General features: G+C 54.7%; 1 protein-coding gene across 3 annotated transcripts in view; it reads left to right on the top strand.

The window, feature by feature from the left end:
- The window catches only part of MYO7A (myosin VIIA), an 85,121-nt gene extending 70,328 nt beyond the window's left edge, over positions 1-14,793 (top strand). For all 3 annotated transcript variants that reach the window (XM_047878445.1, XM_047878444.1, XM_047878443.1), the window contains 14 exons: positions 868-1,058; positions 1,725-1,849; positions 2,501-2,658; positions 3,611-3,764; positions 4,984-5,139; positions 5,663-5,768; positions 6,890-7,003; positions 8,032-8,119; positions 8,302-8,408; positions 10,693-10,878; positions 11,313-11,429; positions 12,497-12,580; positions 13,455-13,574; positions 14,175-14,793. In XM_047878445.1, coding sequence (XP_047734401.1) covers positions 868-1,058; positions 1,725-1,849; positions 2,501-2,658; positions 3,611-3,764; positions 4,984-5,139; positions 5,663-5,768; positions 6,890-7,003; positions 8,032-8,119; positions 8,302-8,408; positions 10,693-10,878; positions 11,313-11,429; positions 12,497-12,580; positions 13,455-13,574; positions 14,175-14,264 — 1,796 coding nt within the window. In that variant the 3' untranslated portion in view covers positions 14,265-14,793. The remainder of the gene's footprint in view (positions 1-867; positions 1,059-1,724; positions 1,850-2,500; positions 2,659-3,610; positions 3,765-4,983; positions 5,140-5,662; positions 5,769-6,889; positions 7,004-8,031; positions 8,120-8,301; positions 8,409-10,692; positions 10,879-11,312; positions 11,430-12,496; positions 12,581-13,454; positions 13,575-14,174) is intronic.
- The last annotated feature ends 758 nt before the right edge of the window (positions 14,794-15,551 follow it).

Raw genomic sequence — 15,551 nt, 5'->3', positions numbered from 1 at the left:
CCTGGCATTTGAGACCACCTGTGACAACCCTTCCCCAGATACCCTCAGTCCCACCCGGACCAAAAGCCAAACTCTGCACCTTCCAACTGTGCCCTGTGGGGAATCTCCCTCTCCTGGCCCTTCCATACTTATCACCTGTCACCTTCTCCAGGTGACATCATGGGTTCCTTCTCCACAGTCTCCAAATACCCACTATCTTCAAATGATAACAGTAGTGACAGCTACCCTGACTGAGCACCCCCAGGCCTCCTAGCCTCCGGGCAGAGCTTGGAAAGGACAGAAATAAAACAGACCCTGGCCCTACTCTCAGTGGGGAGAGGGGCTGAAAACAGATAGTGACGGTCCCTGTGACAGTGTGGTAACTATGGGAGCCTGGAGGAGAGGCCCCCAAGTAGCCTGGGGTTCCGGGTGGAGGTATGTGGGGCAGAGTGCTCGAGGCAGAGAGGAGAGCACAAACCGAGCACAGAGGCTGGAGAAAACAGGCATGTCTGGGAACTGCAGGTCGACTGGTTTGCCTGGAATGGGTGAGGTAAGGGAGACAGGGCAGGAAGTGAGGTAGACAAAGTCAGGAAAGCCAGCCCACAGCAGCCTTGTGAGCATGTCAACGAGTGTGAGTTTTCTCCTAAGGGAGATGGGGAGCCATGGAAGGCTTTTGAGCAGGGGAGTGGCACACTCCAGTGGCCACGTCTGTGTGAAGGGTTGTGGCAAGTTGGAGGCAGGGTGACCAGTGAGCAGACATGAGTGGGCCTGGGCCTCAGTTATTCAGGGCAGGGAGTAACAGTTTGTAGGTCATCAACCTAAATAAAGATGTTCCAATCCAGCCTCTCTCTCTGCCCCCCTGTGGTCCTGCTCACCCCTGCCTCCCAGCGGGAGAGGAGTCAGGTTTCCTCAGCTTTGCCAAGGGAGACCTCATCATCCTGGACCATGACACGGGAGAGCAGGTCATGAACTCAGGCTGGGCCAATGGCATAAATGAGAGGACCAAGCAGCGTGGGGACTTCCCCACTGACTGCGTATATGTCATGCCCACTGTCACCTTGCCGCCGCGGGAGATTGTGGTATGTGGCTTGGGGACGGCAGATGGAGAGGAGTCTCCTCTGGGCCTTTCTTTGTCTTCTTCCCATATCTGTAAAATGGAGTGAGGGATTATACTGGATTAGTGGTCTCCAGGTTCTGTGGAGATGATCTGGGGGTCTTCTGGGACCACAAACTTAAAGTCGGGGAAGCTGTCAAACCTGTGCTGGGTGGAGAGTGGCCGAGGAACTGCCCGGGGCGAGGGATGGAAGGAGAGTGGGGGAGGGAGGCATCACCTTGCACTGTCTGAAAAGGCAGTGAGGGCTGAGCTGGGAAGGGAGACCCTGGTTGTTCTGGATCACAGCACTGGAGACTCAGAGCCCAGTTTTCCAGGCAGCTCCTGAGCCAGGCGCTGTTGACTGGGTGGTTCTCACGCCACATCCCCCTCCTCCATCCAGCCTTCTCACTGACCCAACCTGGTTCAGACTCGGGGGACTGCGGAAAGGACCCCGAGTGCAGCAGATGGAGGCAGCAGTAACCTCAGAGATGGCAAAGAACAAAAGGGGTCCCAGGGTCAGAATGGGGTGAGGGTCAACCCCATGGTGACCGACTTCCCCAGCCCCAGTCCAGAAGGCTCTGGGCTGTACCATGTTGGCTCCAGGGGTCCCAGGTGAAGAGCTGACCTCAGACCCTTGTCTCTCGGTCTCTAGGCCCTGGTCACCATGACCCCTGACCAGAGACAGGACGTCATTCGGCTCTTGCAGCTGCGAACAGCAGAGCCCGAGGTGCGCGCCAAGCCCTACACGCTGGAGGAATTTTCCTACGACTATTTCAGGTGATGGGGAAAGGGTAGGTGGGCCAGGACAGTGTGAGCCACAGGCTTCTGCTACTCTAGTCCGCGTGGTGGGGTTGCCTCCTGCTGCTGCTGTGTGTGAGCAGGGCCTGGGTCGGAGGGAACAGGAGGGCAGCTTTTGTCTGTCGAGATGTGCCATCTTGTGCTGTGCCATTTTATCCTTCCTTCATTTGACAGCATGACTGTGGTCACCCCAGGTGGGGTCCTGGGCACTCATGACTCATGCCTGTGCCTGTCTCACCGACTCACAGTCCTGGTGGGGAGATAGGCACAAAACTGGGCAGCTGTGATTCTGTATGCCCAGCATTGTGATGGGGGTGGTGACAGAGGAGAGGCTTCCTGGAGGAGGTGGCATCTGAGCCGAGCTGTGCAGGGGGTGACCTGGGTGGAGGAATGCCGCAGGCAGCACATGCCAAGGCCAGAGCAGAGAAAGCCGAGAGGAGCAATGGGGAGGAGGCCATGGGGGTGGGCAGGGCTGGCTTTCTAGCTGAGAAAGTAAGGTCCAGGGAGGGCTGGTTGACTCATCCCAGGTTGCCCTTATAGCAGGGAGGAGCAGGGCCTTCCACCTCCATGCACAGGTTGGGTAGGGGTGGGTCTCACAACCTGGGGTCAATGCTGGCTGTGCCGTGTCAGGCCCCCACCCAAGCACACGCTGAGCCGGGTCATGGTGTCCAAGGCCCGTGGCAAGGACCGGCTGTGGAGCCACACACGGGAGCCGCTCAAGCAAGCACTGCTCAAGAAGATCCTGGGCAGCGAGGAGCTCTCACAGGAGGCCTGCATGGCCTTCATTGATATCCATACCAGGGGTGGGTGCCATGGAAGGGCAGGGCAAGGGCCACAAGGAGGGGGGCCCCAGGGCAGGGGGGAACCAGGCCCCTGCCTCCAGGGTTTTCATCCAGATACCTACCTCCTTCTGAGGGGCCCAGGTGGGTCCTGGGCAGGGCGGAGGGATTCGGGTGGAGTGGCTTCATCTATGCCTGGCACCTTACAGTGCACGAGGGGCTGCCTCATCCATTGTCTCCTCTGACCCTGTCATTTGGTTCAAGATGAGTATTGTGTCATGTTCTAGGCCAGGCATGGAGACACAGCTGTGACCAGACCCAGTCCCTGGCCTTCATGGTACTTATAGCTAAAAGGGGACATGATGGGGCCAGGCAGCACAGTGAACTGATGTAGCCTTGGAGAGGAGGGCAGGTGGCTTTCCTGGATGAAGAGATGTCTAGGCTGAGACCTGAAGACTGAGTAGGCCCCAGTCAGCCAAAGGGGAGATGGGTGGGGAGTGTTCCAGACAGAATGAGCTTGTCCAAAGGCCCTGAATCACAACATGATTTAGCACAAGTGGAGAGCAGAGGTCTAGAAGGGAGTCTGAAGACGTGGGAAGACTAATAAAGCATTCCCAAGCCCTGTTAAGAAGCTTGGACTGTATCCCAAGGCCATGAGAAGCCCACTAAGCAGGGGGGGTGACACAGTCAGATTTGTGATTTGTAAAGTCCATCTGGGTTGGTGCGAGGACTTTGGATGGGGTGTTGGGGGCTGAGGTAGTGAGGGGAGGAGGTGGCCAGAGGAGTTGAGGAAAGGGTGGGCAGTCGGCATGGAGAGCAGGGTGGGTGCCCATTTCCTGAGTGGGTAGCCTGAGGCCCAGGGCCACACAGATGGGTGGGGGGCAGACCCCATTAGAGAGTGTGGCCTCCTGGGTCAGTGCTCCCCCCATCAGCCACAAGCTCTTCCTTGACGGCTCCCCACCCATGCTCAAGTACATGGGCGACTACCCATCCAAGAGGACGCGCTCTGTCAATGAGCTCACCGACCAGATCTTTGAGGGTGCCCTAAAGGCTGAGGCCCTCAAGGATGAGGTATACGTGCAGATCCTGAAGCAGCTGACCGACAACCATATCAGGTGAGAGGATGGTAGGCGGGTGCAGGATGGCCTCCCCCCTGTGAGGGGGGAGTCACAGCTGACGGGAATCTTAAAGGTCCTCTACCCATTGTGACAGGGAGCTCCCTCCCTCCCTCCCTCCCTCCCTTGGCAGCATCTGGCCCTGTCTGGCAGCCGTCCTTCCGCATTCAGGCTCCCTCATGTCTTACCTCTGTCGCAAGGTCCAAGGAAGTCTGGTCAAGTACCAAGAGGTGGATGCATCCTCTGAATCTGTCCTTCTCCAAGTCTGACAGCACCGGTTCCTCCTAAATTTGCTCCACTCACTGCCCAAACCTCCTCCGGGTACCCCTCCCAGCCCAGACTCCATTCTGGAGGTTGTGCTCATGAGCAAATGTCCCCAGCCTGGCTCGGGCTGTGCTGGCTGTCAGCTGGAAGCTCCGGCTGAAAATTCTGGGCTGAAGGTGTTGAGTCCCAGAGGGTGCCACCTTGTCCCTGCTGGGTCAGACCACGGCAGGAATGGGAAGTCAGGGACATGCTAAGTCTCAGAGCCTGAGGGAAGCCCCACCATCTCCCCTTACACCCAGACCGCCAATTATGTCCCCAGGTTTGTCATCTTCTGCACCTCTTGCAAAATCCACCCTCGAACCATACTCAAATCTTCTCACACTGCCAAACCTTTATACATGCTGTGCTCACAGCCAGCATTTATGGCCTTTTTTGCATATCAGAATTTGCGTCAGCCTTCAAAACCTAGCTCAAATGCCACCTCCTCCTAGAAGCCCTCTGTGCTTCTCTCCCGTCAGGCCCAGGGAGCTCAGAGTGCCCAATGAAGCCCAGGGGTTGTGCTAACTCAGTGCTAGTTAAAGAACAGACGAGTTAAAGAGTTTTTGCCAGAATACAGATCACACAAGGCTTCCTTCATAGGGAAAGTCTTGCTAAGAAGAGAAAAAATCTCAGCTGAACCAAGAGTGCTTGGTGACATCGCTGATGTTCATTCTGGCATGAATGAGCACCTTACCTCCATGTGGCCGGTAACTGCGTGGCCCAGTGTGGGTTGGCCAACCACACTTTGTGTAGCACTAACTGGATCTGGCCACCAGGGAGGCGGGTCGGCGTTGGTCCCCAGAAGAGAGGCACGGGGGTCAAGACAGACACGTGCCGCCACAGTGAGGCGCCAAGGATGCTCGGACCCACAAGTGGCCTGCAGAACCCCCGCTGGACACCCCACCTCTTCCCGCAGGTATAGCGAGGAGCGTGGCTGGGAGCTGCTCTGGCTGTGCACGGGCCTCTTCCCACCCAGCAACATCCTGCTGCCCCACGTGCAGCGCTTCCTACAGTCCCGTAAGCACTGTCCGCTCGCCATCGACTGCCTGCAGCGGCTCCAGAAAGCCCTGAGGTACGGCGGCCCACTGAGAGCAGAGGCGGTGGGCAACGAGCCTGTGGCAGGTGCTGGGATGGGCTCTCAGCCCCAGTGGGCTTGTGGGTGTCCCTGGCGGATGAGGGCATGGCCACACAACATGTGGGACCTGTGCCTGGGGTACCACAGCTGCCAGTCGGACAAAGCCTGCAGCGTGATGCCCATTCTGGACGCAATCGTGTCTGGCTGCTCAGAAGGGCTGGCGCATACCTTCCAGTGTGTTGGGGACGTCTGGGCCATACTCCATACTCTGCACAGCCCATGTGCATCCTTCACGTCCCGTGGTCCCCTCCATAGCCCTATTTGGCCGACGCTGTTCTCTTCTTCTACAGTTGAGGGGTTGGAGGCTCGTGGAGATTAAGTGACTGTCACCTGGCAGGGAGTGGCGGACAAGGGATTAGAACTGGGGTCTGTCTCCAAAGTTCCCTCTGTTCCCTGTTCCCCATGGCCCCATGAACCCACTGGCTCCTGACTGCCCCTCCACCCTTCTCCTGGCTTTCAGAAATGGGTCCCGGAAGTACCCCCCACACCTGGTGGAGGTGGAGGCCATCCAGCACAAAACCACCCAGATTTTCCACAAGGTCTACTTTCCTGATGACACCGATGAGGTGAGGGCTGCTGGCTTCTTGGTGAAGGACCAGATTCCCCGAAGACACAGGGAACAGCCCTGATGCCTCTCCCCTGCCATCCCCATATTTGCTCCTCAGTGGTCAGGGCTCAGTCGAGAGGCTACAGACTCCTCGGGTTCCCGATCTGACCTTCTGTTGTCTCCAAGAGCTTCCTTGAGAAGATCATTCTTCCCTCTCTGAGGTGGCTCTGCCTCAGAGAAAAGTGCTCTCTCTCTGAGCTGAGCTCTATGCTGGTGCCACCTCCCTGATGTCAGCTCTGTTCCTGGTCACAGGCCTGCCTGCCCAGGCCTCTCCTATTGTCCCCGAGCCCACTTTCCTGCAGGCCCTTTCAATCCAGCACCAAAACTTTTAGTTTGAGGGGCGCCTGGGGGGCTCAGTCGGTTAAGCGTCCAACTTCAGCTCAGGTCACGATCTTGCGGTCTGTGAGTTCGAGCCCCGCATTGGGCTCTGGGCTGACGGCTCGCAGCCTGGAGGCTGCTTCCGATTCTGTGTCTCCCTCTCCCTCTGCCCCTCCCCCATTCATGCTTTGTCTCTCTTTGTCTCAAAAATAAACGTTAAAAAAAATTTCAAAACTTTTAGTTTGAAAAGCAGTTTTAGAACTTGTCTAGAGACTAGAGACTCAGAAATGTCATGATAGGATTTCAGTGACAAGGACAAGAAACTAACAAATCCTTTCCTGTCCCTCCAGTGGAAGGTTATATGAAGCAGTCCCTCCCCCACCCCGCACCTACCCCTACCCCGGGCTGCTTCCCCTCTTTTTCCCTCCCCCTTCTGGAATTTGCTTTCTTCTTCCTCCAGCCTCTGTCCTCCCAAACACCCCGCCTATCTTTGCTCCCTTGGCCTCGTGTCACCCATGCTTGTACAGCCAGGCCCACAATCCTGGAAGCAGAGGCTGAGTGTGCTTGGACTGGGGAGGCCACAATCTGGGAAGATCCAGACAGGAGCTGCTTTTTCCTTTTCTTAAATGCTGTGCTCAGCTCTAGACCCATGGGGAAACACCTCAGATGGAGGGTGCCCTGCATGGGTGGGAGTCTAGTTGCAGGCACAGATAGAGGGGCACAGGAAGCCCCAGCCGCAGCCGCCTGCCCCTCACTTCCCAGGCCTTTGAGGTGGAGTCCAGCACTAAGGCTAAAGACTTCTGCCAGAACATCGCAGCCCGGCTGCTCCTCAAGTCCTCAGAAGGATTCAGCCTCTTTGTCAAAATTGCAGACAAGGTGGGTGATGGGTCATTGGCTTCCTATTGGATTGCTGTTGGTCTGTCTGTTGGAACATTTGCTGGGACTGTAGGAGCTCATGGGGCAGTGGGGAGGGGAAAGAGGGGAAGAGAGAGGTGTGCTTGCATGTGGCATCTGATTGTGTCCCTCTCCTTCTTATATCCCTGCAACGGTCCCCGTACTTGTAGCAGCTTCCCCTAAATGTCTCTCCTCTGAGGCATTGCAGAGCATGACCTCAGACCTCTTGGGAGCCATGTGGCACTTTATATTCTGGACCACACAAGGCTCATCGCCCTGCCACAACACACAAGTACTTTCCAGATTTGACTTGACCGGTCCCCTCAGCTGCCTTGCCAAGGCCAATTAGCCCTGAAATAACCCCTGAAGGGGGTGTGATTATCCCCACCTAATAGATCACAAAGCGTGGACTCAGAAAATTTAAGTAACTTATTCAAAGCCACACAGCAAGGACTCAGATCCCAGTAGGTCTGACTCCAAAGCACAGGCCCCTGCCACCATTCCACCATGCTCTTCCTCACTTCTGCGTTCTTGAAGGTCAAGGGCCCAGCTTTAAAGCCTCTTCCTGTGGGAAGGCTTCCTTGACCATGTCAGGTAGATCAGGTGCTCACTCAGTTCCTTGTGCATCCACGTCTGCCTCCTCATTTCACAACTGTCCCTGTGCCAGACACTGGGGACCCACAGGTGATCTCAGTAAGGTCCTCGACCCAGAGGAGCTTGGAGCCTGTGGGAAGAGCAGGTCACAGATACCGGAGATTGTCCAAGGCAGGGACTGGGCCTCATTCTTGGCCTTCTCACCAGGGCTTAGTCTTTGCTGAACAACTGGAATGACTGTCACTCTGGGTGGGAAGTAGGCTTTGTTCTGGAGACTCAACAGGCATAGTCAGGGCAGAGTGGGACACCTCTTCGGGCTGCAACAAAGGGCCAAAAGGAAGGCATTGGGTGGGAAAGTCAGAAAAATCAGTATTGGTGGAACTAAAATGAATGGATTGGAACGGCCATGTCCCTAGGTCATCAGCGTCCCCGAGAATGACTTCTTCTTCGACTTTGTTCGACACCTGACAGACTGGATAAAGAAAGCACGGCCTGTCAAGGATGGTAATGTGAGGCTGGGCCCTGAGATCATCTGAGGCCCAGAGCAGAGCAGGTGCCAGCACAGGGCCACACCGTGAGGTCCACCTGGGTGGGACCCGAGCTAGGGCCTGCTCCGGGGCTGGTGCTGGGCACGGGTGATCCTCTGTGCTGGGACGCTCTGGGTGACTGATTGCCCTCTGCCACAGGAATCGTGCCCTCGCTCACCTACCAGGTGTTCTTCATGAAGAAGCTGTGGACCACCACGGTGCCTGGGAAGGACCCGATGGCCGATTCCATCTTCCACTATTACCAGGTGAGCTGCCTGCCCCTCTCTGCTGTGCTGCCTCCATGTGCTGCTGGCCTTGCTGTATTTCAGGAAAGCAGAACCCTGCTGTTCTTGCCAGGAGGGTGGCCTCAAATAGTAAGGCCTCTAAGAGATTCCTGCTGGGATCCTGGGGAGTAGCTCAAAGGCAGACCCTTCTCTTTCCTCAGTGCCTTGTACTTTCTTTGGAGACTTTAATCCTCATCCATTCAGGCCCTTCCCTTGGTGAGGGGCTGTCCTCTGAATCAGAGATTCTACAGCTACACCTGTGTGTATCGAGGGCATCTGTGTGAATGTGTAAACACTTTCTAGCACAAGCATGTGCCTGCGGGAAGCTAGGAGGGAGGCCCCCATGTTGAACCTCTATTTGTTGTCTGATGCTTTTCACTCATTCTGCCCTCCCAGCAAACCCCAACAAGTAGGCATGTTGTTCCCATTTTATAGAGGGAGAAACTGAGACCCAGAGAGATCAAGTGATATAATTAGGGCTACAGGGTGGATAGAATCTGGGTTTGAATCCCTGTCTTCACAACTGCAGACTCAGCGATCTTTTCTGGGCCAGTCCTGTTTATCATTCTGTAGGGGAGACAGACCAGGATGCTGGGAAGGTTGCAGGAGGCAGGGATGGTGGCTGCCGTGGTAGAGAGAACCCTGGCCTGGGAGTTGCCAGGGCTCATTCACCGGTGAGATCTGCCCCTCCCCCATGGTGCCCTTTTAGTGAATGGCAACATGAACATCAGCTACCATTTCCCCCAAGGCAGAAACCCAAGTCAGCCTTGACACCTCCTTCTCCCTCATTTCCCATGTCCCAAATCATTCACCTGATGACTTCACCTCCCAAACTCTCCAAAATCCATCCACATGTCTCCATTACCACCGGTACCAACTCAGGTCAGCCCATCATCTCTCATCTGAATGAAGCTGGTAACCTTTCCCCTGAGCTTCCCTGTCCATTTTTGTCCCCTTTGAATCCATTCTTCCTATGGGGGTCATCATGCTTTTGGGATCCTCTCAGTGGCTTCCCTCAAAGTAGAACGCCAAATCCTGACTCTGGCCCTGCATGGGGGTGCCACTAGCTACTTCTGCTGCCTTGTCTTCTATCCAGCACCCCTTTGTTCACTTCACTCCAGCTACGTTTTTTCAAATTCTCAGGTATGCCTGGGGGCCTTTGTAACATTTTCTCTCTTGGGAAGCTTTTCCCTAGGTTCTTTCCTTCACCTTCTAAGCTTTTAGATGTTATTTCAATCATCATAAGGGAAATCTTCCCTGTTCCTAAAACTAGATCAGGTCAACTAGTTATATGCTGTCATAGCACTGAAAACAATTCCTTCGAAGATTGTAATTATACATCAATTTGGGGTGATGGATGTCTGTTCTTGCCTTGACTACAGGTTCCTTGAGAGTAGGGAAGTAGATGTTGTTGCTTAAAGGGCCTGACTCATAGCAGATGATCAATGCATATTTGTTGGCTTGACGGATGGGTAAATAGGTGGCGACTCAGTGAATGAATGGGTAGAAGGATGGATGGTGAATGAACTTGTGGGTGGACAGATGGACAAATGAGAAATGGATATGGGTAGGGAGAACCATATGGGTGGACAGATGGATGGGTGTGGATGGATAGATAGGTGGGCAAGTCGATGAAAAAGTGGATGGAAAATAATTGACTCAGGTTTCTAATCTGCAGTGTGTCCTCAGGCCAGCCTCAGTTTTCCTATGCTTCAAAGAGTGGGTAAGAGAGTTGTAAGGCTGTGGGCAGTGTTGGCCATTTGGAAGCTTCATCTTTGCTTTTGGTCCACTCCTCATCCTCAATTACTGGAAGTTCAAAGTGGGGAAGCGGCTGGTGCTGCTGATGAAACTAGCGGGTCTCAAGGGAACTGAATGGGAAGAGGCCAGCCAGAGAGGCTTTTCCCAAGGAAGGATAGGCTCAGAAGGTTAGGGGTGTGGAACAGTCTCAGGTTCACCAGATGGTCACTCTGAGTTTCTTCGTCTTTGAAATGTGGCTGCTCACCCCACTGGACCGTTATGAGGGAAAATGAAATAATAATATTCATACATGGCTCTGCTTTCCAGCTGTAAAGTGCTGGATCTGTGCAGGCATGGTTGCTATTTCCGTGTACTGTGCTATCTCCCCTTGGGGCACAGTGTCAGCTGAGGCTGGAGGAAAAGGTAGGCCCAATGTGGGGTAAGGCAATAGACCCAGCCTGAGGGTGGCAGGAAGGAGCCCACTTCCTCCTCCTCCCTCCACGCCTGAGACCTGCTCTGTCTCTGGCAGGAGTTGCCCAAGTATCTCCGAGGCTATCACAAGTGCACACGAGAGGAGGTGCTGCAGCTGGGGGCACTGATCTACAGGGTCAAATTTGAAGAGGACAAGTCCTACTTCCCCAGTATCCCCAAGCTGCTACGGGAGCTGGTGCCCCAGGACCTCATCCGGCAGGTTTCCCCGGATGACTGGAAGCGGGTGAGTATACAGGCGGCGGCAGGACTAGGGGTCTCTGGGCACCCCACGGGTCAGGCGGCAGGTGCTGGCCAGCAGCCCAGGGAAGTATCTCTTGTTGTCCCTGTGTGTGATAAGGTCACCCTCTCATTTTCCCTTCCTTTCGCTTTAGTATCCGGTTCTCCAGGCAAAGGACTCACCTAGCTGCTTGATAGTAATTTGCCCTATTCTAGTAGCCATGGTGACCTGATTTCACTTGATACTCTCTGGTCTGCTTGCTTAGGGGAGGGGAGGGGAGAGAAGGGAAATAAGGATTCCATTAACCGGGATGACGGAGGCCCCTCATGGCCTCCAGGGCCCCCATCCTATGCCTGGCCCTCCAGGGCCCATGACCGCTAACAGTGCAGGTGAGGTAGGAGCGGCAGGGGAGAGGCCTCTGATCCCCCCTCTCCCTACAGTCCATCGTTGCCTACTTCAACAAGCATGCAGGGAAGTCCAAGGAGGAGGCCAAGCTAGCCTTTCTAAAGCTCATCTTCAAGTGGCCCACCTTTGGTTCCGCCTTCTTCGAGGTGAAGGTACGTTATGGGTGGCTTCTCAGGAGGAAGGGAGGAAGGGACTAAGGAGTGGGGATGAGAAGGCACAGAAACGCCTCCCCAGGACTGTGGGAAACAGCGATGGCCTCTGCCACCTGCCCTGGCAATGAAAGGACGGAAGCACCCTCAGCTTGGTACCACCTCGGTATCTCAGCCCTGGGACATGAGGGACAACCAGCAGCTCAGCCTGACAGGGGAGGCAGATGTGTAAACCAGCCACAGTAATGGAGAACGATCTGTACTGTGACAAAGGGGAGCCCTTATCAAGGTGACTGAGAAGGCTGAGGCGGCTTCCTGGAGGAGGCCACACCTGAACTTCCAGGAAGACCCTGGGGAGAGTGTTCCTGGCAGAGGGCCTAGCATGAGCAAAGAGCCAGTGGTGTACAGGAAGTGCAAGTGGCTGAGTATGGGTGGGCGCAGGGTATGAGAATGAGCAGATTGTGGTGAGGCAGGCTGGCAAGCCGGCGAGGGGGTTGGGTTTCCTCCTGAAGGTGGTGGCCAGCCCTGGAAGGTTCTACATAGGGATGATGGGGCCAGAAGTCCACTCTGACTGGGGGGCGAGGGTGGGCCTGAGGGGCACGACCGGAGGCAGGAGAATGGTAAACAGGCTCGCGTGAGAACTGGGGGTAGGTCAGGCTGGAGAGGAGGGGATGGCCTTGTTACGTACCTCGGACGGGAGGCCTTTTGAGAAGTCTGGCTGAACAAGGAAGAGAGGGAGGCAGAGAGGTAAGCTGGAGGCAGGAGTTAGAGTTCAAAGAGGGTTTTTAAAGAGGGTAGACATTTGGGCTGAGAGAAGAGATGGCCCAGACTCCTAGAGAAGCAGGAGAGAAGGGATGAAAACGCTGCCGGAGAGGGTGGGAGATGGGGTCACTTGGGGACCCGTGAAGGGATCTGGGTCGCACTGAGGGCCCAGGAGAGGTGGAAACCACTGGCTCTGCTGCACCTCTGAAATTGAGCAGGAGCAGGGGAGGGCAACTTACTCCTAGCACACAGCTTTTCCTGCTCTGGGCTCCCCCAGCTCTCTGATGGTTTCCGGCTTTCTTTGCCAGCAAACTACGGAGCCAAACTTCCCTGAGATCCTCTTAATTGCCATCAATAAGTATGGGGTCAGCCTCATCGATCCCAGAACCAAGGTAAGCAGTGACAGAAAAGAGTGGGGGTGTGCTTCTCTGTCTGCACCTCTCACAAAAGCCCCCAGACCCAACCCCCCAAAGCCCCTGCTGGCCACCATCCTCACTTAATGTGGCCAAGAAGGCAGATGATCTTGAGAAGTGGTCTGTGTTTGCTTCATCTATTTCCCTACCTGCTCCATCAAAATTGCTCTCCTAGAGTTACTAGCCAACACCTTGCTACTAAATCCAATGAACTTTTTAGCACTTGGCCTTTTGGCGTCATTGGACCTTACAACCATTCGTTCCTTCCAGGATGCTCTCCACACATTGGTCAGGAGGGCAGACTGCACCGGGGTTAAATATTCTCATATTTATGGGCCAGAGTAGTCCTCACCAAGGGAACCAGGAAGCACAGTCCTACCACATACCCAGGAGGAGTACAACTGGACCACTGGCGAAGGGTGCCAATGGCCACCGCCTTCCTCTTGTGTTCATGTTTCCCACTTTCCTGGTTTTCCTCCTCTCTCTCTTGGGTCATTCTTCTCACATACTTCTGTGTGATTATTTTCTACCCACACACATGGTGCTCCCTGAGGCTTCCTGGCATCTTCTTGATTTCCTCCTAGTAGGACCATCCCATCCAGGACCCCTGTTTCCATTCCTTCAGGCCTCCCAAATTTCCAGTTCCAGCCCCACATACCCCATAGCCTCGTGGACACGGAGGGAGAAGGCATCTGCCTCCCCTAGCATCTCCACAGCAGAGCTGGATTCTCTCTTCTTGCTTCTTTGCTTGTCTGAGGGCCCAAGGCCTTTCTGGTGGGTGTGGGCTGGTGCTGAGGAAAGTGAGGCCAGAGGGTCCAGACTGTGCAGGTTCAAATTTTCTCTGCCTTCCCAGGACATCTTGACCACTCATCCCTTCACCAAGATCTCCAACTGGAGCAGTGGCAACACCTACTTCCACATCACCATTGGGAACCTGGTGCGCGGGAGCAAATTGCTCTGTGAGACATCACTGGTGAGACCTCTTTTATTTAGGCCTGGTAGGGCTCCCCTACTTTGCCTAAAGCTCCAACCATCCTCTTTGTCCCCAGAACAAATGTGAGGAGTGCATGGCTTGGCCTGAGATTGGGATCAAAGGTCAGATTGGGCCAAGGTCAAGTCAGTTTGAGGCTCAGCTTAGGTCCGGGAAGGGCACTTAATCTGGGGCTGAGAACAGACCCCTCATTTATTAACTATTGTTTGAATGACTGCAGTGTCTGGGGACTGAGTCTTTAGCCCCTGAGTTCAATAGTGGAGCCATTAGCAATGAGGCTTCTTGGACTGAGCTGAATTTCTAAGGCGTGGCTCAACTGGTAAAGCCTTTAGAATCACCAGGATGTAAGGGGCATACAAGCTAGGGCCTTCATGTAGGGTCATAACAACTTTGAACCTTAGACATGTGGCTGGATGAGTCCAACCGTTCAGCTGTGAGGCTGGGGAGATGGAATCCAGAGCAGTACAGGATTCTCCTTAGTTCAGGGCTCTGCCCTTTGCAGTTTCCTGGGAGTGTTCTGGGTCTGAATGGGCTGGCCCTGTCCCACTATTTGCTCTGTTTATCTTCTTGTGCTGTTTCCAGGGCTACAAGATGGATGACCTCCTGACTTCCTATATTAGCCAAATGCTCACAGCCATGAGCAAACAGCGGGGCTCCAGGAGTGGCAAGTGAACAGTGGGGGAGGTGGTCCTGTTTCAGGCCCATCAGCTACCTCTGCAGGTGGGAGAGGACTTCTGCCATCCGGGCAGGGAGGCTGGGCTAGCCGGCCACCACTGATTATTACACCAACTTAGCCTCTGATCCTCTTCCAGTGAGGCAGCCTTGCTGGGATGCAGAGCTCCCCTCTATCCACTCCCAAGGGGTGGTTCTAGCTCTGGCTTGCGGTGGCCTTCCCAGTTGTAAAACCCTATGCTCCTTGGGTGCCTTTCTTAGACCAGTCCTACCGTGCGACTTCCTTTGACTTTCCATGCAACCACTGTGACAGGGAATCAAGAGGACAACCTAGTTCTCCATACTGGGACCAACCAAACCAAACCAACCAAGAATATTCTGAAATCCAAGGGACTGGCTTAATTCCTGTAAGTCCAGAATTCTCAGCTGGGATGAGGGAGACAGACTACTTTTCTATATTGCAGTGTGAGTGCTGAGCCTGTGTTAGTCTCCCCTGATCACCTCAGGGTATAAAGTATGTGTTTAATCATTTGGCCCTCTGGTGTCTTTGCTCGGGGAAGAGGAGAGAGTGGGGTGTGGCCTGTAGGACTATCTCCTCAGTCTGTGTGTGTAGGGCTAAGCTGGTCTGGGTTTGGGGTGCCTGAGCCCAAGATGTGCTTGAAAGGGGCTTAAAGGGGCTGGCTGGGACCACGGTGGGTTAGGGGTAAATGTTAGGACATCAGCCTGGGAGGTAGGGGCCTAAGTGTGCAGGGGCCAGCTTCTGGGCCTTAACTAGGACCAGTGGAGCCAGAGTGACCCTCGCATCCTGTCAGAAACATCTCCTTGGTTCATCAAGAATTGTGCTGCCTAAGGTTAAATCCTTGTGTCCTCAGAGTGCCTATAAAACGTTACTTTGTGACCAGGATGAAACAACCAAATTCAGCTGTGATCTGGTGAGGCATGGGAATGGGGGTTTTAGAGAGGTAGGATTTGGGTGTGAGGCATCCTCCTGGGCCATGACAGAGAAGAGTGCCTAGAGAAGTGACAGGGGAGACTGCCCTAGAGGAGGGTATGTTTACGATGAGCCCCCTAAGGCCCCCCCCTAATACTTCAGTAGGGCCAAATCCTTATTGTCCTCACACACACAAGTGTCTTGGGTCATCTGCATCCAGATGCCAAACACTCCAGAGGGAGTCCTATTCCTGTTCTCCCCAGCTACCTGTGTGGGAGGAGCTGGTTGTGAAAATGGAGGCCCCAAACCAGATAGCCCTGATTTCTGGGATGACCATGTGGCTTTCTGAGACAGCT

The sequence above is a fragment of the Prionailurus viverrinus genome, chromosome D1, assembly GCF_022837055.1.
Source record: "Prionailurus viverrinus isolate Anna chromosome D1, UM_Priviv_1.0, whole genome shotgun sequence".
Lineage (NCBI taxonomy): Eukaryota > Metazoa > Chordata > Mammalia > Carnivora > Felidae > Prionailurus > Prionailurus viverrinus.
Note: the sequence above shows the minus strand (reverse complement) of the source record. Positions and strands in the feature narration are given on the sequence as shown.